General features: G+C 38.9%; 1 protein-coding gene across 2 annotated transcripts in view; it reads right to left on the minus strand.

Annotated features, from left to right (window-relative positions):
* Positions 1-24,734, minus strand: part of LOC139696620 (neuronal acetylcholine receptor subunit alpha-10-like) — a 478,691-nt gene that overhangs the window by 205,279 nt on the left and 248,678 nt on the right. For both annotated transcript variants that reach the window (XM_071595429.1, XM_071595428.1), the window contains exon 2: positions 475-623. In XM_071595429.1, the coding sequence (XP_071451530.1) occupies positions 475-623 (149 nt within the window). The remainder of the gene's footprint in view (positions 1-474; positions 624-24,734) is intronic.

Here is a 24,734-nt window from a genome sequence, read left to right on the forward strand (position 1 = left end):
GGGGAGAGATGTTGATGACTGTGATAGAGGGGAGAACATCATTTAAGCGAGGAAGAGGGTGGAATAAGATAGGCATATTAGATGGCTCGAAAGGAGGGGTGTGCACAGAAATAAAGGAGGGTTGATGGTAAGATAGGTTGGTCAAATTGGGTCTTTTCCAGCGAGAGCAAGAAATGTATAAGTGTTAAGTTTATGATAATCCAAAACATACCTTCAACGGGAGACCACCTTATAAGAAAATCCCGAAACAGTAATATCGTCCTTATTTTTGACATTGTATTTCTGTTGAAACGAAAAAGCGTCTTGAAAATGTGAAACTGCTATTAAGATACTAATGGCAAAACTGTAGAAAAACCACGAATCCTTTTGTACCTTATCTGATTATTTTTCGATTACTTGTATTTACTATTTCTGATATTATGCAATCACTGAAAAGTAAACACTTCTGCTACTGAAACTTAGTTAAGTACTTACTACGTCAATGATGTGGTGCAGGGAGATCCCGAAAGTGATTTTGAGTGCTTCCGAAGAATTCTCTGCTGGTCTCACGGAAGCGTCGTAGTTGGACATGAGGTATCGGGTCAACCGGTATTCCTGCTCGTCCGCGCTTGATGGCGCCATCACTGCGTGGATCCCAAGGGATACGACGATTGCGCACATAAAAATGAACAAGAATAAATTATTTTTAAATTAATTATTAATTAGTTATTAATTAATTATTAAAGGGTGACATTATTTTAAGGGTGACATCCACAAAATGTATGCCGACAAAGTCCTCTTTCATCACAAAATGTTGTCTGGAAAAGCAGCGTCAAAATGTGTGGCTTTGAATGATGCATAAAAGGTATGCTTAAATGCCATTTTATCCCATACTAAAGGGAACATAGCACAAAACCATGCATTTATATCTACATTATTTTTTAATAAGTAGCATTAAAATATACTTTGAGGCTATTTGCTTTCAATCAAATATTCCAATCGAGACCAAATTAATGCCTAATAATTTATATTTTGACTAGTGATATTATAAAAAATGATAACACAGGTAATAGGTCACACAATTTGGAGAGGATTTCGCATAATAATTACGATAATATTGAATTCACCGGTTAGGTCTTTTAAAGAAGATTGAATAGTTTTAGTGCGTCATATTAAGCAATGAAGTATATGTAGCTAACGGCTAGTTTGTGGATCAAACTAATTTTGATAAAATGTGAGAAAATATAATTCTAAAGTAAATAGATTCTGAAAGTATCCTAACTCAAAGTATCGATATGAATTTGGATTTCACGTTCTGGAGAAATGGCAAAACATCAACATTAACTATAAAAAGCAGAAAGCACGGAAGCATTATTGACGGTTTCCGGTAATGAGATAATTTCTCGCCTGAAATTAGATGGGATTAACTAGTTATTAGTTAATTTCTTAACTTTGCCGTAATTAGCGAGCCAATGACGGGTTTTTTTTTAGCAGGCAGGCACAAGTTACATAGACATGGAGAAACAAATAATGGAGAGGAGGATGAGGTAGTTCTCGCAATTACTAGAAAAAAATAACCTCTAGGGACCATTCGAAACTTGCCATTAAATTAATGGGATATGTTGAATGAGTTTTTATACTCGAACTCCTTTCCTAGTTATTCGGACTACATTAAACGGTATTATCGCCTTTAATTGGACAATCTAATAATAAGTCAACTAATAAATCTGCCGGAATCGTTTACCCCTCAAACGATCACCTTTAGATACACCGACGGGTTAAATTTCAAACTGCTCCATTTCTCACGAGCGTGGGAAGTATAATAAGATATCAAACCAGATAAAAGGCACGTGAATTGATCGCATTCTTCGTAGCGTACGGCGAGGCAATTTTTTCATCTTGATTGAATGCTGGAATTCTATTATTTCCGAGATTTTTTTCTGAATTCAATGCAAAGAGGAGAACAAGAAAGTCAGGGAGAAAGCATTTATAAAAGAAAATTGCGGTACAAAAAACAAGTGACTAAATTGAGCTCATTGTGAGACTAAGGGTTTCATTTAATTTGTGCTCCATTCTATAAAGATTCCTTCGCTTTCCTACGAATGAAAACAAAATCACGCACCTAACTACGAAAATAAGGCTTCTGGGAAGGCCAAACAAATTCCAAAGAATATTAAGTAAAAGATAGTTTATCTTATTTTTTTAGTTCAAAATTGACTTGGTGGAAAGAAAAAAAAATGGTACGTTTGATACAATACGGAGTGAAATACTCGTAATATAAGGAATTAAATAAGAATTTCCTCCAGATAAGCATGCTAAAATTGTCCTCAGGAATAGGACTTTGGCCTTATACATTTATATATTTGCAGAAGTACCGTCGCCGACGGGACGATGGCACGATTCAAAAACAGAGAACACACCAACAAAAACCAATGTTTAACGGTATTTTCGAGGGAGAAACAACAAAAATGACGATGCTGACATCAGATTGGGTGTCCCATTCTTAAAAAAGTCCTTCGCGGTCCTTCCGATGAAAACAAAATTAAGTAGCAAATTGCAAAAACACGTGTTCAAGGAAGATCTAGGATTCCCTTTTTACCGGCCATTAAAATATGTCTTCCGGTCGGATAAAAAGATTCAAGAAATGACCTCGTTGCCGGGATTAAAACCCACGTTCTATAGGTTGACATGCGTGAACGTTACCACGCTTCTGGGCTCAAATAGTCTTGATAAAAATACAGGAGTCCTCGTGTGATATCCCTCATTTTAATAAGGAAAGCTTAATCTTAATCTCCAGATATTGCCAATCCACAGTGAACCATAGAGAGGAAAAAGAGTTATAAAGTTTGGATAAAAAGTATCGGGAAAGGTTACGGAAAAATAAGATTTGTGGTAGATCTTGTTAAAATGCTTCAAAATTCTTAAAAGCAAACCCTTGAGCGTCGGCAAACTTTTTCCAGCGGCTTTTTTACGACTCGAAGGCTCCCTGGTAGACGTATTCGAAAAGTTTCTTAAGGGTACGCGTGTAAATTTCCTTGTCGGTACTTGAAGTACCATGGTGGTGTCCTTTGATGGAGAATATCACTTTTGGGACTACTGGAGGCAATTCAGGACTATAAGGGCGGCGTTGAGGAATCGTCGTGATGCTGTTTTTCGTCAGGTAGTCGATTACCTTGGCGCAGTTGCGACTGGGAGCACTCGGCGCCTGGGTGGATGAGTTTAGTGGAGATCTCTCGCATCGCCAAATGTTCAGAGACAATGGTGTACACTGTCATCCAGTCAATGCCAACTCGATCTGCGATCATGCGCACACTTAATCGACGGTCTGAATTCAGCACCTCACACACACCTTGCACGGTGCCGTCGGTTCTTGACGTCGACGGCCGTCCAGTGCGGAGCTCGACCTCCACACTATTTCAGCCATCTTCGAAGAGCTTGTACCACTTAAAAACTGCAATTTTTGATATGCTTTCATCTTTGAACGCTTGGCAAATTATGCCACACATTTCCGTTTCCGATTTCCCCGGTCCAAAGCAAATTTTAATGGCGTACCACTGTTCAATCGCTCACTGCATTTTACGCTTGCATCGAGTCACTCGACAGAGATCCACTAAAAACTTGATCTAGCCTGAACGAACTCTCACAGACGACTGGCAATAGACGTAAGTTGAAGGTCAGGATCCAACACCAAGCATGCGTGGTTTGAATGCTCTGCAACGTACAGTCACGCCAGGAAAAAAATGTTCCCGATACATTTTTTCCATACCATGTATTTTAGAAAGAATAAACATACAGCACGTAGACCAACTGAAGTTTCAGCCAATTTTCCAGAGCAAATTACTATAGCGGCGTATTTTCCCAAATCACTTTAGCTATTTTCAAGTTCTGCTGTGAGGGTAGCCAGTATATTAGGATAGAAACTTGATAGTGATAGTATTTTTTTTTTAAGGTAATCTACCGGTTAAGGTAGGTTTTTCGATGGACACAACTACCAAACAAATATTTTGTGACTACTAACAAAACACAACCCTAAATTCTACTCTACACCAGGTCCCTCTTCATCTCTGAGTACTTTCTTCCGCCCTTCATCCTGTCCAACATCCCTATCCTGTTCCTTCCCTTTCCTCTTTTGCCCAACATTCTACCCTCTATCACAGTCTTCAACATCCCACTGCCGGTCAACACCCCCTTCATCCACTTTTCCTGCCTCCATAGGATTGCTCCCAACAAACCCCTCTCTTCGCCCACCATACCAAGTACTTCCTCATTTGTTTTCTTCTCTGTCCATTTCACCTTCTCCATTCTTCTCCACACCCACATTTCAAAAGCCTCCAGTCTACGTCTATCCTCCTGCTTCAATTACCACGTTTCCGCGCCGTACATAGCTACGCTCCATATCAAAGTTTTTACGAGTCTTTTCTTAACATCCTTACTCAAAGTCCCCGTCATCAACTCCCTCCTCCTCGTGAAAGCCTCTTTGCCTAGCGCAATTCTTCTCCTTACGTCCGTACTAATTTGACCGTGTTGGTCCAAAACACTACCGAGATACGTAAACTGTTCTACCTGCTCTAGTTTTTGCCCTCCTATTTTAATGTTAAGCTTGCCCTTTTTCTTTCTAGAAAATCGCATAACCTTTGTTTTATTAAAGTTGATTCTCATCCCATATCTGTCGCACTGAATTTCCAATTCACTCAGCAATGCTTGCAGCCCCTTGGCTGACTGACAAACTAAAGCTTGGTCATCAGCAAACCTAACTGATTTTACGAATTCCCCGCCCACTTTCATTCCTACCTCGAGTTCTTCCCATGCCTCTTTAATCATTTCCTCTGCATACAGGTTGAACAGCAACGGTGATATTGGGCAACCCTGCCTTACACCCCTTCCTAACACTGCCCATCCTGACTCCCCGTTTCCCACCCGCACCTGAGCAGTCTGAGACATGTACAGGTTGCGGATTAGCCTCCTTTCCCTCCAATCTATTCCTATTTTCTGCAATATACTCATTAGTTTTTCCCTATTCACTCTATCAAACGCTTTTTCGAAATCTACGAAACAGGCAAATACCTCCTGGTTGTGTTCTATATTCCTCTCGATTAATAATCTCATTACTGCAATGGCATCACGCGTACCTCTCCCCTTTCTAAACCCAAACTGATCATCCCCTAAGTAATCATTTGCCCTACTCTCTATCCGTTTGTTTATGATCCTGAGAACAACTTTAGCTGCGTGGGATATCAAACTAATTGTCCTATAGTCCTCAAATGACGTGGCCTCTACCTTTTTCGGAATCGGAACTAAAACTGCTCTCACAAAGTCTTCCGGCCAGATTCCCTCCTCATAAATGCTACGGATCAGCCCATATAGCCTCTTCCTCCCACATTTTCCTAAGCATTTTAAAAGTTCCACGGGAATGTTATCTACCCCCACGGCCTTATTTAGTTTCATCTCCCTTAATGCCCTTTTTATCTCATTGTCTACTATGCCTGGACCTAAGCTGTCTTCCTCTACGTCATTTTCTTTTTCAATGTCTAACTGTGTTGGTCTGAGTTCTTTACTATACAGTTCTTCTATATACTCCTTCCATCTCTCTTGGATCTATCCTGCGTCAACTATTACCTTACCCGCCTTATCTCTAACTATTAGCATAGCTCTTCCTTTCTTACTTCCCGATAACGATTTAACTTTGCTGTACAGCGCACCGATTTCACCCTTCCTCTGGAGACTTTCCATATCCTCGCACTGCGTCTTCCACCATGCGTCTTTTGCCTTATTTGTTGCCCGCCTCAATTTATTATTCAATTCTTTGTACTTCATTTTGCCTAATTCTGTATTTATATTCTTCCATTTTCGCCGCTCATCCATCTTTGTAATCATCTCATCCGTGATCCATGGTTTCCTAGTCCTTTTAGCGTTAACGGTTCCAATAGTGTCTTTTGCGGCTTTAGACAACCCTTTTTTGATCATTTCCAATTTTTCTTCGATAGTAATAAGCCCTTTACCATCCTCCATTATTATCTCTACCGCCTGTTTGTATTCCTTCCTTTTCAACCCATTTAATGCTTCTACATTCCATTTTCTAACTCGCCGCCCCTGCCTTATCTTTTTGAAACGTACGCTACATTTCATAACAACTAAATTGTGGTCTGAGTCCGCATCCGCTCCCGGAAAGCTGTGGGAATTTATCACACTATTCCTAAACCTGTGTCTAACCAGGATATAATCTAGCTGATATCTTCCTGAGTCACCTGGCATTTTCCATGTATACCTGCGTCTTTTGTGGTGTCTAAACCAGGTGTTGGTGATGACTAACCCCTGTCTCCTGCAGAACTCAACTGCTTTCTCCCCGCGGTCATTCCTCGTGCCTAAACCGTAGTCCCCCACCTCATCACCATCTCTTGCCATCACCATTGCTTTGTCACTATGGGGAATAAAAAATTTATTGAAAATAAACCCAATCAAAAGTCAGTCCATCATAATTGGATACCATAAAATACATTCTAAAATAAGTATTGATAAACTACCACCACTAAAATTGCAAGGATCTATCATACCATACCTAAGGACAGTAAATAATTTAGGCTTAACCATAAATGAAACATTATCTTGGACTGATCATGCAATTGCTATCTGCAGAAAAATTAACTCATCCCTGCATTCACTGAAAAGGTTAAAGCACATTGCTCCCCCCTCCTTAAAGATGCTTCTTGTGTCCACTCTTCTCATACCCCACTTTGAATACTGTGATGTAGTATACCAAGACCTTTCAGGCGAACTAAAAACCAAACTCCAGAAGACCCATAATTCCTGTGTGCGGTTCATATGTGATCTTAGGAAGTACGATCATATTTCCGACTCATTTAATAGAATATCCTGGTTAAAGCTAGAAGGACGCAGGCATTTACATATTCTTTCACTTCTCTACGGAATACTTTCAAAGCACACCCCTAATTATCTATACAAAAACTTCCTCTTCATCAACTCAATCCACAACAGAAATACCAGGGGTAATAACAAACTTCTTGTCCCACACCATCGCACGGAAATCTATCACAAATCTTTTCATGTTACAGCATGCCGTCTGTGGAACTCTCTCCCAGATGACATAAAAAACTCTTCATCAACAACAACATTTAGAAGAGCACTTCACAAGTTCATTTTCCTCAGGTACTGAACTTAACCAGTATCCCTCCGTCATTCCACTCAGCTGTTATACAGATCACTGTGTCTACTTTGTTTTTTACCCTGCTTTTTGTTTTGTCATCTCAAGCGGTAGGAGTTTGCGTAATTATTTTTAGAAACATCACGCTTCTCATTACTCCGCATGTGTTGTCAATGTATTTAATTTCTCCATTTCAATTTCAGTAACTTAATAATATGTATACTCTGTAAAAATGATTGTTACAATGTACATGTATCTTTCCTCTAATTAATAGGGTTTTCGCAGGTTTTTCACACCCCCCTTCTCTTCGTGGGTGTTTTTCCTGTGTGGGTTTTTACTAGTTGAGCAATGCCACGCTCTCCCTAGCTTTTCCCACAAACCTCATTCTTTGCTCAGACTTTCCTCATTTTATTGTACTGTTGACTTCACTGTCATTTAATTTGAGTATATGTAGGTGTATTCTTAAATTATATATGTATATGTATATGTATGTACGAGGGTCATCCGGAAAGTAGTACCCGTTCGTGAAATAAAGACACAAAAGTAAATATTAACAAACATAAAAAATTTTATTTGAAAGAGGATACTTTAAACTACTTCTCAACATAATCTCCAAGCAAATTAAGGCATTTGTCATAACGTGTGACAAGTTTCTGTATTCCTGCTGCATAGTCCTTCGCCGCCAGCTCATTGAGATACGCGAGGGACCCATCTTGCACAAATTTTTGCATAATGCAGATGGTGTTTAACAATTTCATGAACAATTGTTCGAGAAACATTGGGAAAATGCTCACAGATGTCATCAATTGTGACGCGCCGATCGTTCCTCACGAATTCGTCAACTGAGCTCACCAGTTGGTCTGTAATGACAGACGGTCTCCCCGAACGCTCATCGTCGTGTGTGTTCCCCCTCCCCATGTTGAAGTTGCGACACCACCGCCGAACAGACGACTCGTCCATTACATTGTCTCCATACACCTCCTTTAATTGGCGATGAATATCACATGGGCGAACGTTTCTTGCATTGAGGAATTTAATCACTGCCCTCACTTCACAACTGGCGGCGTTCTCAATTTTTTTAAACATTGTAAACAATCACAGAAACAACACAGGCAATGCTAGCGTCACGCAACTTGGCTCAGAGAAGGCAGACAAGCCACTGAAGCTATCTGACCTCGTCCAGCGACTACTCGCGTCGTCAGCACTTCATGCGGCACGAACGGGTACTACTTTCCGGATGACCCTCGTATGTATGGGTGTGTATGTGCGTACTTATGTTTGTATTTATGTATGTGTATGAATGCATGTATGTATGTTTATGTGTGTATGTGTATGTGTGTGTGGATATGTATGTATATGTGTAGGTATGTGTATGAATATAGGTATGTATGTGTGTGTATGTATGTGTATGTGTGTGTCTATATATATGTATATACTGTTTTCTTTTCGATGTGCAAATCTGTGTTAATGAATTGATGTCTGTCTATATGTATTTATGTGTACATATGACTGTATTTATAAGTTTAATGGCTAATATAATATGTATATGACGATGGGTTAAATGGAAGAAGGGACCATTTGGTCTCAATTTCGCCCAAATAAAGACCACTATCTATCTAATTATCTATCTATCTCTTCCTTCGCCTACCGTCGCATTCATATCCCCCATCACTATCAAATGTTTCCCTGCTGGAACACACGCGATCATGTCCTCTAACTGATCGTATATCTTATCGACCTCTTCTTCCTTATGGTTGCTCGGTGGCATGTATACCTGAATAATAACTAAGTTCGTCGGTTCTGCTTTTATCTCGAAAAGTAATAATGTATCCGTTACCTGCTCTATGTTGACTACGCTTCTTCCTACCTCTTCATTTAATACTATGGCAACCCCTCGTTGGCTCTCATCCCCACCGCTGTATATTATTCTATACTTATCACTCCAGTAATCCCCGCTATCTTTCCATCTCACCTCGCATAGACCTAAAATATCTATATTTCCCCTTTCCATCTCTCGCTTAACATTCTCCAATTTCCCTGTCCTCATCATTGTCCTAACATTCCACGTTCCTATTCTAACTAATTTGGTTTTCTTCTCCTGCGTCTTCTGTCCTGCTGCTGCTGGTTTTCCCTTGCAAGGGTTTCGTGGGATGACGACCGCGGAAGCCTTGCCTCCCCCGCTGCCGGGCACGACACACGGCCGATTGGGCCGAGCCCCGTGGTTGCCAGGACTCAAAATATCTCTATTGTCCATCATATTTTTCTAGGGAATGATAATTGAGGTGGTTTCCCGTTGCCTTCCTCAATAGTGTTTTTAACGTGACACCATCACTTACTGGCCGCCCCACTGGGGTCAGACGCCATTGCAGCCGCCTCACTGAGGAACAGACGCTGCGTGGACTACCTTTCGTCTGGCTCCTAACCTTCGACCTATCTGGCATGGGTGACCCTACCAGGAGCAATTTTTATTACTCCCGCCAGCACAGCTCTCGGGGTCATCGGAACGCACAAGCCCTTCCACCACGTCAAGGTTGTAGTCCGGGGAGGGAGTGATAGTATATGAGAAAATTTACTGGCCAAAGGATCTTGATTCAAATTAAGAGCATCAAATTGTTGACAATTCACGACAAAGACCAAAACGAAATTAGCGAAATGAATTAAATAAGAATGTCCTCCATATGAGCAGGCTAGTTTGACGGCAAAACCTCCTTTTCCCCTTTTTCCTCCTTTGAAGATACTAAGTATGTGTCTTTTCTTTGTGTTTCTGTGTTTAAGTTTTTAATCAGTTTTTATATATTTTTGTCCCCGCCGAAGAGCGTTCTGTTTCAAAGATGTACGAGGTGTGTTCCAAAAGTAAAAGGACTTTATATTTTTATGAAAAAATATTTATTTATTCTTCAATATTCAATGTGTTCCCTTTAATGTAATCCCCCACAGATATAATACACTTGTGCTAACGCTTTTTCAAATTCTCCAAGCAATTCTGATGAGCACTTTTTGGTATAGCCTTGAGCTCTTTCATTGATGCAGTATTTATCTCGTCAATCGTTGCAAAAATTCGTCTTTTCGTAGGTCTCTTCAGTTTTGGGAACAAAAAAAAGGCGCAAGGGGCCTAATCCGGTGAATATGGTGGCTGAGTCATATTTGTGGTGTTGTTTTTGGCCGAAATATCTCTCAGAAGCAACGACGAGTGAGCAGGTGCTTTATTGTGATACAAACAAAAGATATGAAATGTTTTTCCACAATTGCAGACGTTTTTCCTCGTATTGCTTCTCGCAAACAGCGTAAACCTTCAAGTTAATACTCGTGATTGACCTCACAACTTAGCGGTAAGAACTTCTAATGTACTACACCACGGTCATCGTAGAAAACAGTGAGCAAAACCTTGACATTTTATCGAACTTAGCGTGCTTTTTTCTGTATTGTTTCTCCTAGGTCTTTTCATAGGAATGATTGGGCTTTGATTTCGACGGCATTACCATATGCCCATTATTCGTCCCCAGTTATGGTGAGCAAATCAGGATCATCATTGGCGTCATTCAACAGCTTGTGAGCGATACTCATGCGACGGTTCCTCTGGTCAAAAGTAAGCAATTTCGGAACGAACTTTGCTGACACAAGTCTCATGCCAAAAATATCCAAAATAATTGCATGGCACGCGCCAACCGATATGCAAACATCTTAAGCAACATCTCTAATAGTGATTCGACGATTTTTCAAAACAATGTTCTTCACTGCTTCAACGTTTTCATCTGTTGATGTGCTGGGGCGTCCAGAGCGAGGTTTCGTTATTGGCATCTTCTCGACCATCTTAAAAGAGTTGGTACAACTATTAAACTAACATTTAAAATAAACATTTTCTTACTCATAGAAGACTTACGGTATGTCACTGTCAAAAATTTAGGTGTTCGGAGCGCTTAATTCCATTTTTACACAGAATTTGATGCAATCTCTTTGATCCATTTTTTTTATAGCAAACATAATCACGTGTGTTCCTGCAGATTGCTCAGCTCGGACCTTAGCTGTCCTCAGACTGCTCAGGTGCGAGTGAGGAACTGGGAGTCCGAATGGGCAGTTTTAGGGATAGGTGTAAGGCTGGGAACAGGTAGAACAGTTCACGTAACTTGGAAGTGTTTTGGACCAACACGGTCAAATTAGTACGGACGTAAGGAGAAGAATTGCGCTAGGTAAAGGGGCTTTTACAAAGAGGAGGGAGTTGATGAGAGGGACGTTGAGTAAAGATATCATGAAAAAACTCGTAAAAACTTTGATATGGAGCGTAGCAATGTACGGGAGAGAACATGGTAATTGAAGCAGGAGGATAGACGTAGACTGGAGGCTTTTGAAATGCGGGTGTGGAGAAGAATGGAGAAGGTGAAATGGACCACGAAGAAAACAAATGAGGAAGTACTTGGTATGGTGGGCGAAGACGGGTATGTTGGGAGAAATCCTATGGAGACAGGAAAAATGGATGAACGGCGTAGTGATCGGCAGTGGGATGTTGAAGATTGTAATCAGAAGCATCGTGAAAGAATGGTGAAAGAAGCAGTGCAATGATATAGAAGATTCACTGAGGAAGGGTGAAATTGTTGCACTATACGGCCAGGTTAAATCACTATCGGAAACTAAGAAGGGAAGATCTTTGCTAACAGTTACAGATAAGGCGGGTAACAATAGTTGACACAGGAAAGATCCAAGAGAGATGGAAGGAATATATAGAAGAACTGTATAGTAAATAACTTAGACCAACAAAGTTAGACATAGAAAATGAACATGACGTAGAGGAAGATAGCTTAGGCCCAGGCATACTCGACGATGAGATAGAAAGGGCATTAAGGGAGATGAAACAAAATAAGGCCGTGGGGGTGGATAACATTCCCGCGGCACTTTTAAAATGCTTAGGAAAATGTGGGAGGAAGAGGCTATATGATATGATGCGTAGTATTTATGAGGAAGGAATCTGACCGGAAGTCTTTGTGAGATCAGTTTTAGTTCATATTCCGAAATAGGTAAAGGCTACATCATGTGAGGACTACAGGACAATAAGTTTGATATCCCACGCAGATAAAGTTGTTCTCAGGATCACTAACAAAAGGATAGAGAGTAGGGCACATGAATACTTAGGGGATGATCAGTTTGCGTTCAGGAAAGGGAGAGATAGGCGCGATGCCATTGCAATAATAGGATCACTATTCGAGAGGAATAAAGAATACAATCAGGACGTATTTGCCTGTTACGTAGATTTCGAAAAACCGTTTGATTGAGTGAATTGGAAAAACTAGTGAGAATTTGCAGAAAACAGGAATAGATTGGAGGGACAGGAGGCTAATCCGCAATCTGTACATGTCTCAGAATGCTCAGGTGCGAGTGGGGTCCTGAAAGTCCGGATTGGTAGTGTTAGGAAGAGGTTTGAGGCAGGGTTGTCCATTATCACTAGTCCAGTTCAATGTATATGCGAAGAAAATGATTAAAGAGGCATGGGATAAACTGGAGGTAGGAAAGAAAGTTGGAGGCGAATTCATAATATCAGTTTGCTGGTAACAGTAAAACATAAAAAGTGATAAAAATATTTTTAAACTAAATTCAACATACTTGCTTGTAAATAAAATAAATTCGCTGAACGAGGTAAAAAAATACTATCATAATACAGGATTTCCCGAATGTAACGAATATTCGAGAAGTTTATAACATTCAAATTCATCAAAGCGTTTGTAATGAGTTTATGGCTTGATGTTTAACTTGATTTCCTTTTATTTTCTTCGACATCGATTTTTTAAATTGGCACCAACCCTTTAAAGCCCAGCTCATTGGGTGCAACGCACCTTCCTCAGCCCCCTCACTGAGTAACAGACTCTGCGCTCGTAACCTTTCGTCTAGCTGCTACCCATCGATCTATCTGGGAAAGGTGACCCTATTAGGAGCAGTCAGCATTACCCCAGCTTTCCTACGATTTACCAGAACTCTTTAGTCATATCACCGCGTAAAGATTATGTATTCAGAGGTGAATTCTGTCACTCTAAATCAAGTAAATTTTAACCAAAATGATGAACAAGGTAGTTTGATGCAATTCTGACATCAAATCGCTTCTCCAAAAGGTTAATTTTCTAAGTTATTAGGAGACTGAACAGAGTCGCAAGTTGCGAGTAATTACTCTAATGCACAGCAATTATTTGAATATAAAGAGGAAACTAAATCTACTTAAATATAATGCTACCTCCTTCAAAAATTACCATTTTTGTGTACTGAAATTGAAAGAAATCTCTTCCCTCTTATGTACTTTTGGGTCATGTAAAAAATATGTCATCTCGGCTCTTTGTCTCCTTTCAAATTTGTAAGATTCATAAATTTCTGTGGATAGCAATAATGTTCTTGCATTTGCCGGAGAAAATGAATTTCCAACCTGACCATGCAAACCGCTTTCCTTGCGAAGTTACTATTCGTGCGAACATGGTACATTATTCTAGATTTTGGCCTCATAATATTTAAACTCATTTCGAATTAAGAGTTTGCCACTGAGGTGCTCCTTGGCACTTAACAAATTAATGTGTACCGACGTGGTCCTCCTCATTCCAACGTCTCCACTACACACATCTCTCCCGCTCCATTCCCCTCCTCCTATGGCCCTTCCCCTCCCCTTTCCTCTCCATGAGCGCAGTTAAAATCTTCAATTGCTCATGGCTTTCTTTTCCCTCCCGGAAAGAAACGCAACAATGAAGTCACCTGATGATAACTTAAAGGCTTCCGAACGAAGAGGCCCTGAACCACCTCCTTCCGTGGAGGACCGTAAGCATTTATTCCTTACAATAAATGCGCGCTTTCAGAGATCTCTCGTAAATGAATTAACTGCGAGTCCCCCTCTCTCCAACTCGCCAACCTTCCGAAACCCCTTTTTCCGACGCAGAAATGGAAAAATTCTCTCGTACCTTATTAGGAGGAAAACTTGATATTGTTAAGCGCCATCCTTTCAAATCCACCTGGCGAGAAACAACTGAAAATTCGATTGTAGATACTGTCGCTATACACTCAATCATGCGACATTTCATTAATACAATAAAGAAGGCAACGCTCAGCGGACCAACCAAGAAAGTGTACTAAAGAACGAAATCTATTAAATCTTAATAACTGCTGTAAATAAGGACTGTGAAAATTGTTTTTCTTTATGACTTAATTAGCAAATGAGGAAGCGCTTATGCGTGAGTTTTCTTAAAAGTCTACCAAAACCCACCAAACACTGGTATAGTTAAAATTGAACCTGCTAAAGAAATAATATACAAGTTATTACGCTCAAACTAATTTACACATACAAAATTAAAAAGTTCTGGGCACTAGGAACAAATCATATACAACTACAAGGAATTCAAACCAATTAAGTTTAATCCGATTCTTAACTGTAAAGCGTAAAACAAATAGGTGTAAAAAAGACAAGTAAAAATAGGTAACTAACTGTTAACGTTAAATAACTAAAATAAGAGAAAATAAAGTGGTTATTTAATAGTAAGTCACAGAAATACGACAAACTTTACGTCATGCGTGGGAATTTTTGAATGCCCTTTGCTTTGATTGAATGCTTTGAATGAAAATCAAATAGTGGCACAGAAAAAGGAACTGGCTTCTCTTTGCTCTGAAGTGTGAATGTCAAATGATTTCTGTCCGTGATTTAAGGTTCAGTAGTGGCAAGTAATACCCACATCCACCAAATCAAAAAAAAATATTTCATTACTATGCTTAGTGTACATTTGAACATGGTGGACCTTAGTCAACCCCTGATATGCGTCAATTGGTCAAATAATTAACCTCTTTGATCGGCAAATCATTTGTTGCCGTAAAAACTGCCTCTGGTTGGCAAGAAATTCAGGTGTTTTGTATCCATTTAAATTTTTTAGGATTATTTGCTCGGTTCACGAACCAAGAGGCCCAAGCCTTATTTTTCCAACATAGCCGTCATTCTCGCTATCTTCTCGCAATAAATTGGACAAATCTACAGGATTTCCTCCATAACTTTTTTAAAATCCTCAATTATTTTTTCTCGGATGAAACTCAGATACTCGCTGCCTATATGGCCTGCTATTAAGAAGAAGAATTAAAAACTGCTGAAATCAACGATGTAGGCAAACGAAGAAGACATAAATGGAGGCGTTGAAGCTAGGAACTTGTTTATTTTTCTTTTTGCGGCTTAATGACGTAACTAAGAAATCATTGGAAGTCGTTTAACAAATAGCGCAAAAACCTGAAAATTATATCTGTGCACTGAAAGACGCCGGGAAATATTTCCATTCTTCATACAATCCAAAAGTATATGTATTGATGAATTTATGAAAATCTACGATCGTTTTTGTCTTAAAAAAGTTGGTGAGCGACCAAAAGTGCATTAGATGTAATAATATTAGAATACGATAAATACGTCAATATTTTTAAGACTTTAATATGAAGGAAAAACTATCGTAGGTACCCTTCAAGCATTCTCATTGGCTTACACGTCACAAGACAAAGAGTAAGCATCTCAACTTCATCTAATTACCCAGTACGTATAAAAGTTTTGCTTCATATCATATAATTTTCATCAGCACCCATTGATGGATTCGATAGCTATGTTCATACCTGTTCTAGAATTACCACTAGATTATAGGTTTTGGTGAACATTCCATCCAAAGTTTCTCTCCTCATTTTGCAAAAATGCAAGACGATTGAAGGTTACAATTCAACCCAAATTATGGTGATACCTAAAATTGACTCAAAAATATTAAGCATTACGGAAGCTTGGAAATTATGACCCTTGCGAAAACAACGAGAGAGAAACGACTATTATTGTCAACATGAATGAGAGTGAAGAATGGGCGGGGCAGTGGTATTTTCAATACTATAGGTTACAGGGAAGATTCGGTTGGAGGAGGAAGAGACATTTCGATGACGGGTGGGGTAAGAAATGGCGAGATAATTCAGCTTCACGCCCTATCCTCCCTACCTCGCCCACGGTGGCGCCTTACTCCCAATCCGACGTTCTGGGGCCAAATGAGACATTTCCAAGTGCCGCGAAGGGGAGGAGATTGCGAAAAGGAGGGAATGATTAGGAAATGGAAGAGATGCTTTTTTTAAAGCTGGGAAAAGAGTAAAAGGGTGACAGCGGGGGAAGATAAACGTTGAGAAGAAGGGATTAAAACTGTCGTGAGACGAGGGGATGCGGGTGAAGGAAGGGCCATCCAGAGGAAATATAGGAGAAGAGGAGTGGATAAGACGTCTCTTGCAAGCGACATCCAGATACATCCTTTTGCGAAGGATTTAATTTCGCGCGGGTGTAGGTGAGACTCACTCAAAGCCAGGAAAACCATTCAAGTCCAAATATTTACAAAGAATGGAGATGATACGTATTTCCATTATAATCCCTGATGAGGGATTCCGGATTTGGAACGGAAAAAGATTCATAGGAATTACCAGTTAAGATGGAAATAAGTTGGAATGGTAATGAGTTGATTTAGATGATCTCGAGTCTACTCTAATTTCTAATTGTTTAAACCTTATTATCTCCTGGGAATATAGGAATTTGAGACAGTTCTCCTGATGCTTCAAAACGCGTTGAATGAAACAGAGGTTATTACATATGGTAAAATAACTAAATTCCCATTCTTCAGTAACTAGTTTTACTAATACCTAAGTCAATAATTCTAGGTACTTGTGCGTGGGATAAAAATTCTTGGAACGAGTCCAGAGCGCAAGATACTTCCGTAGGTGTATGATACCTCTAATCTCTGATGCTGGTTAAAGAACTTTATTTTGTAGGTTAAGTTCACTTGTTTTCAAAAGGCTAAGACGCCAGCATAAAAAATGAAGATGAGGGAATACTTTAATACTCTTAACATTCGTATCCTTAGGATAAACATCCATTCACGTACATTCTAAGGAATTTTTGTGCATAGGTGTAATTACCAAACATTTGAAGGAATAAAATAAACTTGAGAACGAAATATATATTGCTATAGGTTCACTTTTATTCGTTTTTCGTTACCATTTCCCGATAATTTTTACATTTCGCTGACGTCAAATTCTTCCTTTTATTTCATCCCGTAACTCATTTTTTTACATAAATACGATTAAACATAAATCCAATTCAACCCAACTAACCCAATCCAACTTATCTTATTGAAATTGGAACGGAAGCCTCCTCGGCGTCGATTATGACCTGTTTTGGTTTCCTGAAGAGTTTTTCCAGTCGTTATTAGTCACAACATAAACGTGATTGGTTCTTAATAATGAGGCCTCTAACTATTTCCAAACCTCAAGCAGAGATACGTTGAATACGAAGCAAGTATTGGAAAGTAATATAATGCAGTAAGAATTCACAACATTATTATAATTATTATAATTTATCGGTTAATGTAGGTTTTGAATGGACAAAACCAATGCAATGGCACAACGATACATTGCCTTGCCTTTACTAGCAGAACACAAGACGACATCCGGCCCCACATTTAACCCTCCTTCAATTTCGCATACTTTCTTCCACCTTTTATAACGTTGAACGTGCCTATTCTTTGCCAACCCCTTTCCCGGCTTGTCTATCGCTATCCCCTCTAGCACAGTCTTCAACATACCGACGCCAATCAAAACGCTTCGCATTCATCTTTCCTGTCTCCTTTAGATTTCTCTAATTAATCTCTCTTCCTTCACAATGCCTAGAACTCCCTCTTTTGTTTTCCTTTCTGTTTATTTTACTAATTGGATCCTCCACACCCACACTTAGAAATTTTCCAGTCTAAATCTATTGTCTCACTTCAACAACTACGTTTCCGCGACGTAAATCTCCACGCATCATATCAAAGTTTAATTGAGCTTTTTCTTACTTCCTTAATCAATGTCCCTGTCATCAATTTCCTCCTCCTTGTGAAAGCTTCTTTGTACGAGGGTCATCCGGAAAGTAGTACCCGTTCGTGAAATAAAGACACAAAAGTAAATATTAACAAACATAAAAAATTTTATTTGAAAGAGGATACTTTAAACTACTTCTCAACATAATCTCCAAGCAAATTAAGGCATTTTTCATAACGTGTGACAAGTTTCTGTATTCCTGCTGCATAGTCCTTCGCCGCCAGCTCATTGAGATACGCGAGGGACCCATCTTGCACAAATTTTTGCATAATGCAGATGGTGTTTAACAATTTCATGAACAATTGTTCGAGAAACATTGGGAAAATGCTCACAGATGTCATCAATTGTGACGCGCCGATCGTTCCTCACGAATTCGTCAACTGAGCTCACCAGTTGGTCTGTAATGACAGACGGTCTCCCCGAACGCTCATCGTCGTGTGTGTTCCCCCTCCCCATGTTGAAGTTGCGACACCACCGCCGAACAGACGACTCGTCCATTACATTGTCTCCATACACCTCCTTTAATTGGCGATGAATATCACATGGGCGAACGTTTCTTGCATTGAGGAATTTAATCACTGCCCTCACTTCACAACTGGCGGCGTTCTCAATTTTTTTAAACATTGTAAACAATCACAGAAACAACACAGGCAATGCTAGCGTCACGCAACTTGGCTCAGAGAAGGCAGACAAGCCACTGAAGCTATCTGACCTCGTCCAGCGACTACTCGCGTCGTCAGCACTTCATGCGGCACGAACGGGTACTACTTTCCGGATGACCCTCGTATGATGCAATCTTCTTCTTATACCTATGCTACTTTTAACACCTTGGTTCAAGACATTTACGATGTGCCTAAACTGTTACACCTGCACAAGTTTATGAGCACCCATTTTAACTTAGCCTTTCTCTTCCCCGAAAAAAAGCATAACCTGGGTTTTGCAATTTTCAACATGTAATACGAAATATTCGTGAAAGAAGTTTTCGTCATCGAACTGAAATTAATTGCAAATGAGCTTTTTCAAAATCCTTAAGTACGTAATAGGAATACGGTACAGAAAGAATTGCGAGTATAAAAGGGGAGATTTCTCATACAGCTGCATCCCATTTATTCAAACTTAGTCAATATCCATATCGAATTGTTAAAACTATGCTGCATTCCTAACCGGGTTGGATAGTAAAATCAAAACGGAAAACTAAGCAAATATTTCATTCAAAAAACTTATCAGTTACGCCATTACAGGTAGCATCTCAAAAACATAATCTGAAATTCAAGTTTCGAATTAATCCCTCTTTGGCGCATTCATATATCCAATTCAACCCTTACACCATGATTCATTGAAACGGGAACGTAAATTCGAGTACTTTGACTGTGACGCAAGAGGAGATGGAAGAACTTCACCACTGTCGGGGTTGAGAATAAGCGCGGAAGGGAATGGAGAAGTAATGAGAAAGAATAGATGAGGAGAAGAGGACGCAGCTGCAGAGATTAGAAGAAGGGGGGAGCGACGAAACTCGCGACTCACGTCTGAGCCGGCCATAAAGAGAGCGTCGTTAAGACCCTGGACGATTCCGTGAAGTTCGGGAAGGTTCCTTGACGACGCTACGTATCCTAAAAATAAAAATGATAATTCCATTTCGCGTCCCGTACATCCAATTTATGCATCGTGTGGGAAATTTCGTTAATCCATGGGTTTCAGCTGTGTAGATGGAGAGGAAACCTGCGGTGGGAAAACTGCCGAGAATTAGTGCCTGCTTTATGAATCATCCCTTACAAAATCACGCGCCGTTCATGGTATGGTAATAAAAGATTCCCATAACTCTTGTCTGACACCTTTTTCCCAATTGTCGACATAATTCTCATTCCATTGAAGACTTGCGGCTCCACGCGCTTACTTAGAGCCAGATGGGGTATTTTATTCACGCATTTATTGAGTGTTAAAAATATTATAATCCGTTTAAATATGTTGTGCAATTCGCCCAAGGAACGCTGGCATCTAAATTAATGACTAAAATTAGTAATAGTCGTTTCACGTAAATTTCGGGAAGAAAAAAGGGAGCTGGACAGGAGGAGAAGAAGAAAGGATTGTTGAGAGAAATGTATAATATAATTGATGTAGAATTATATCATTGTCGATGAAATAATGAACACTGTGAGAGAGGGAAGAAAGTTAGGCAAGCGAGGAAGAGGGAGGAAAATGGACTGAATGAACTGGATGGACTGAATGGGACTGAATGAAAGGAGGTAGAGTGTATGAGGACTAGAAAGTGGTGCTTATTGTAGTGTTGTGTGTTAGGTTGTGCATTCCTAGACGAGGTAAATAAACGTATCAGTAGTCAGTCTGTGTCCAACCAAAAGTTACCTTTAATGGTAAACTACCAAATAATAATAATAATTGTGAGAGCGAATGGCAATAGGTTTACTTAGACGTTCAGTTAAAATCTCTAATTTTTTTAATTTGGTAAAAAATAGAACTACGCGTGAATGTATTGTAATCGAAAACCGCGGATATGTATTATTAAATATTTTTAAAGCAGGAATATAATCTGATGATTAATTAAAACTGTGTTTTTCACTTCTATGTATTGATTCTAAAACTTATTCTAGTATTTCATAGGATTTCATTAATCCTACATGTTTTGCAAACCAGTGAGGTGAAAATACTTGAAAGGTTCACGTTAAATTTTAAGTTTTTGTTGCATATTCCGGATCAGGAAATAATACTAATTGAATTCAAGTGACCTCCTAAGGCTATGCATCTTCTTACTAAGTAAATGTTTATTTTTGCCCAAACCGCAGTAAGAAAACAGTTAACATAGATGTAAACATGGTTTTTATACCTACCGAATTGTGGCTGGGAACGCGTTTTACATCTAAATATATTTATTAGGGCGCAGTCACTCGGTATCCGGGAATATTCAACCACGGATATGCGCTAGCTACTCCCGAACTCGTCCAACACTGAGCTATTCGTACGTTGAGGACTCGAATTGGTGGTAAACAAAAGAGCCTAGAGACGGCGCCAACTAAACGTCCTTTCATCCTCATCCCTCCCACTGAAGAAAGTCAAGTCAATCCCCGTGTTCGTCGCGCGAAACTTTAGTCGTTTTCCGTGTTGACGAAGATATCCGCCAGTATCGCGTGCATACACATCCGAGCAAATAACGGGAGCCTTGCATGTCGTTGGGGAGATTAGCGCGAGGAAGGGTTTTTGGAAGGGGCGGGGCGAGTGAGGGGGAGAAAAACATCCCGTTTGCTGATGGATTCGAATTGTATCTCGGGGAAGGCTTTCGTAGGGTTTGAGGGGAGGGCTGGAATAATTTTCCCCTCCCCCTTCGCACATTTCCCACCTTACCCCGCCCCAAGTGACGTGGGAAATATTTCCATCCGCACCACCTTCGAAACCAAGAGGACCTACCCCACATCTCTCTTTATGGCCCCCAACCCATCTGTCCGCCCACATTTCTCCCTCTTCGCAATATAAACAAACTCGAAAGGGAACTGGCAGGGTGGAAGAGTGGTAGATCGCTTCTAAAACGTTCACATCTATCCATTGCGCAAATAAATGCTCACTTCGCATCCCCACGATAAAGCGTTCTCTTGCGACAAATCCACTCAGGTCTTTTTCCACGTACATTGTGGTTCTGAGAGATGTTTTTCCGTAAAAAAATAATGATGGGCGGAATACTCTTTCGGTGCGAGATTTTTTTTATTTTGTTAATAAGGGATGGGAGAAAGAAAAAGAAATAATTAGATGGTTTTTAATTTTCTCTTTGTGAATAGACGGAGCGTTTAATGAAACATTCCTACCCTTTCTATTAATTAAGTCAGTGCTCAAGTTCGTTAACAACTATAAAATCATCTCTGTAAGTTTTCAAATTATGATCTAACCCTTCAGAAAGCTAATTAAATTTTCATTTAATATTCAGTAGACTTGGTTTCGTGGTTTTCTTGGCGGAAGCAAGCTTTGGTTATAGTTATAGAAAGAGTACCATTCAATTTTGCCTTAATGCTTTGTTCTTTATTTCTATGAATTATGTTTTTTAATATAGAACAAAAAATGTTTTTTGAATTTATTTTTCTACTAACTGATATCTAAAAAAATGTAAACTTTCTCCAGTTGATGCAGTATTGTAACCGGACACTTAAGGTCATGCATATAGGTTTAAGGGATTAAGATCATCCAAAAAAGCATAAGTGATATTTCAATGTTTTTTTATGAGAAGTAAATTTTTTCTCATTAATTAATTAGGTACATTGGTGCCGTGCAATTGAAAATCAGACCGAAAAATAATTTCTCAAAAAATTATCTCAAAAACAATTGGATGGGCAAAATATTTTTCTTCAGACTAAAATGACGCAAAATTTTCCAAATCATTTCCATAGCATATTCACCCTAACCAGCCAGCCTGGCGTCGTTCCTGACTTGCGTCCTGTGGCGTCAGTTTTATTTGAAGTCCCTCCCTCTTTAAACATAGGAGCAGGCTGACATGCCAATGTTTCTCTCATAACTTTAAGTATTGACTGATTACATATAAGTATCAAAGAAGTTGCTAGGTGATGCAAAAAGAACTTAAGTTTAAAGCCCATTTAAGCAGTTTATTTAAACATTTTAATTTTAAGAATAATAATTGCACAGAGATTTTATGCCATTTTTAGTTACATAACGTTCAAAAAATTAAAGTTATATAGTAAAAGCAAAATCGTCCATCTCATAGGTAGAGAAGAATTCAAAACAAAGTTTTTTTGATTAAGAAATATTTCCCTTAAACAAGCCTAGATTTATATTTTTTCTAATTTGATTTCAAACTTGACTGCTGTAGGTTTAAGGGGAGTTTTAATTAAGGCTAGAGTGAAAATGGTCTTCCTCTCTTAAAGTCAATTTTGTATCGTATTTCAAGTCAAAAGGAAATATCCATAATTATGCTACCCACATTTTTTTTCTCCATTCATACAGTTGAAGTCTAATTTTCAACCTTTTGTCTTATCAAATGAAGAGTTTAGTGAAAATTTACTTGACTGAGGAGGTTGAGTTATGATTCCGAAATCGAATCATGGTGATTAAGGAAATAAAGCATTACCTATCAAACATGACGATACGCAAAACAATAGTAGAGCAAACACTAGGAATCACTAAATATTTACCATTAACCTTGGAACTTTATTTTTCCAATTTCCCGCTTGAATATTCCTGAATATATATTAAAATAGAAGTTTTAAATTACAGAATAATTTCTATTAAACCAGCAATATGTCTTTACAATCGCTGATAGGACAAGGATTTCTAAAAAATCTATGAAGAAGGAATTCCCTTTCAGTCCGATAAAATGGTAGCAATTCATGAAATGGAGGTTTTGTAATGAGGTTGTATTGAGATATCTCGTACATCCCATTGCGATAAAATATGCTATATATTTAATTCGAAGCGCTCTCTATCAGAAAACAATGATCAAACTGGATTTTTGAGGGTTATATTCCATAAAAGTTGACATCAAAAATCCCTAAAATCAAAGCCTGAAAAATGATGGATAAATAGTTAATAAACACATGTCATTCTCAAGGAAAAACTGATATTTTGTGCGAAATTTCATTTGATTTGTGATTGCAGTAACATAACGGCAGCTTCTCAGTCTTCTTTTAAAATTTTTATAATTATTTTGGAAATAAACAGACTAAATTATTAATCTGTTTAGGTTTGTCTGAGTAGGTTTGATATAATAACCAAGAGCTTCTTAAGATCGCTTGGTTACTGTTTATTCACACTATATTTGCATACTAACTACGCATGGTCGGATATCACATTACTTTTCATTATTCGTCATTGACAAGTAAACTAACTTGACTCATAATAATTCGTGCAGTTCAAGAATTGACTTCCTTAACATCTTTAACTCTAGTGAGTAGTGTTTAAAATAAAGGTGCGAAATATATATGGACCGCGATCCTCCATCACCTTACTTAAACAATTATGTGGTGCAATTAAGACTGCGTAATTCGAATTAATCACTTTATTTCAAAATTTCCGTCGTGAAGTTCTAAAGGATAGACTGCATTCTATGCAATTCTTCTTTGAAAAAATCATTTTCAATAAACTTCAGATGTATAAATTATTCAAAGGTCCCATGACAGAATTAATAGTCACCGTCCAGTGAAGTGACGTGAACTAATGGAAGCACTCAAACCGTTTTCTTAGCCCGTCATCAGTGAGAGTTTTCTTTCGTACGATTTACTGCCTTGCGCCTTGAAAATTAATGTCCTTATGCTCAAAATCGCAGCCACGATTACCATGTAAAATAAAAAGGGATTTCTCTAAAGATCAAGTTTTCTCAGCGATTCTAAACCCAGGTTAACTCCGTATTCACCTAGAGAGTGATGCAAAATTGACCACATAACGCAGGAGAGCCGTAAAGTTTCACAATTTCAGTATTTTATCGATCAAAAGACATCGATAGTTCAGGGTCTTCGTCAAAACAAAGGGGGCCAGATACGAAATGGAATTCATCTAAACCCACATCATAATAAAAGTTAAGTCAAATTTCATCAACCCATCTTTGATTCTTAATCACTAGTCAGCAATAAATTATTTCAAAGAAACGAAATATATAACTTTTTTAAGGATGAATGAACAAAATTTCGAAGTGCAAGAGGACACTTCGGTAGTTTAACAGGCCAAAATACTCGGGCAAACATCAAGGGATCCGTGTTCGAAACCCCGCCAAGGCGAATGACTTTTATGC

The sequence above is a fragment of the Hetaerina americana genome, unplaced genomic scaffold (genome assembly GCF_022747635.1).
Source record: "Hetaerina americana unplaced genomic scaffold, ioHetAmer1.1.p SCAF_7, whole genome shotgun sequence".
Lineage (NCBI taxonomy): Eukaryota > Metazoa > Arthropoda > Insecta > Odonata > Calopterygidae > Hetaerina > Hetaerina americana.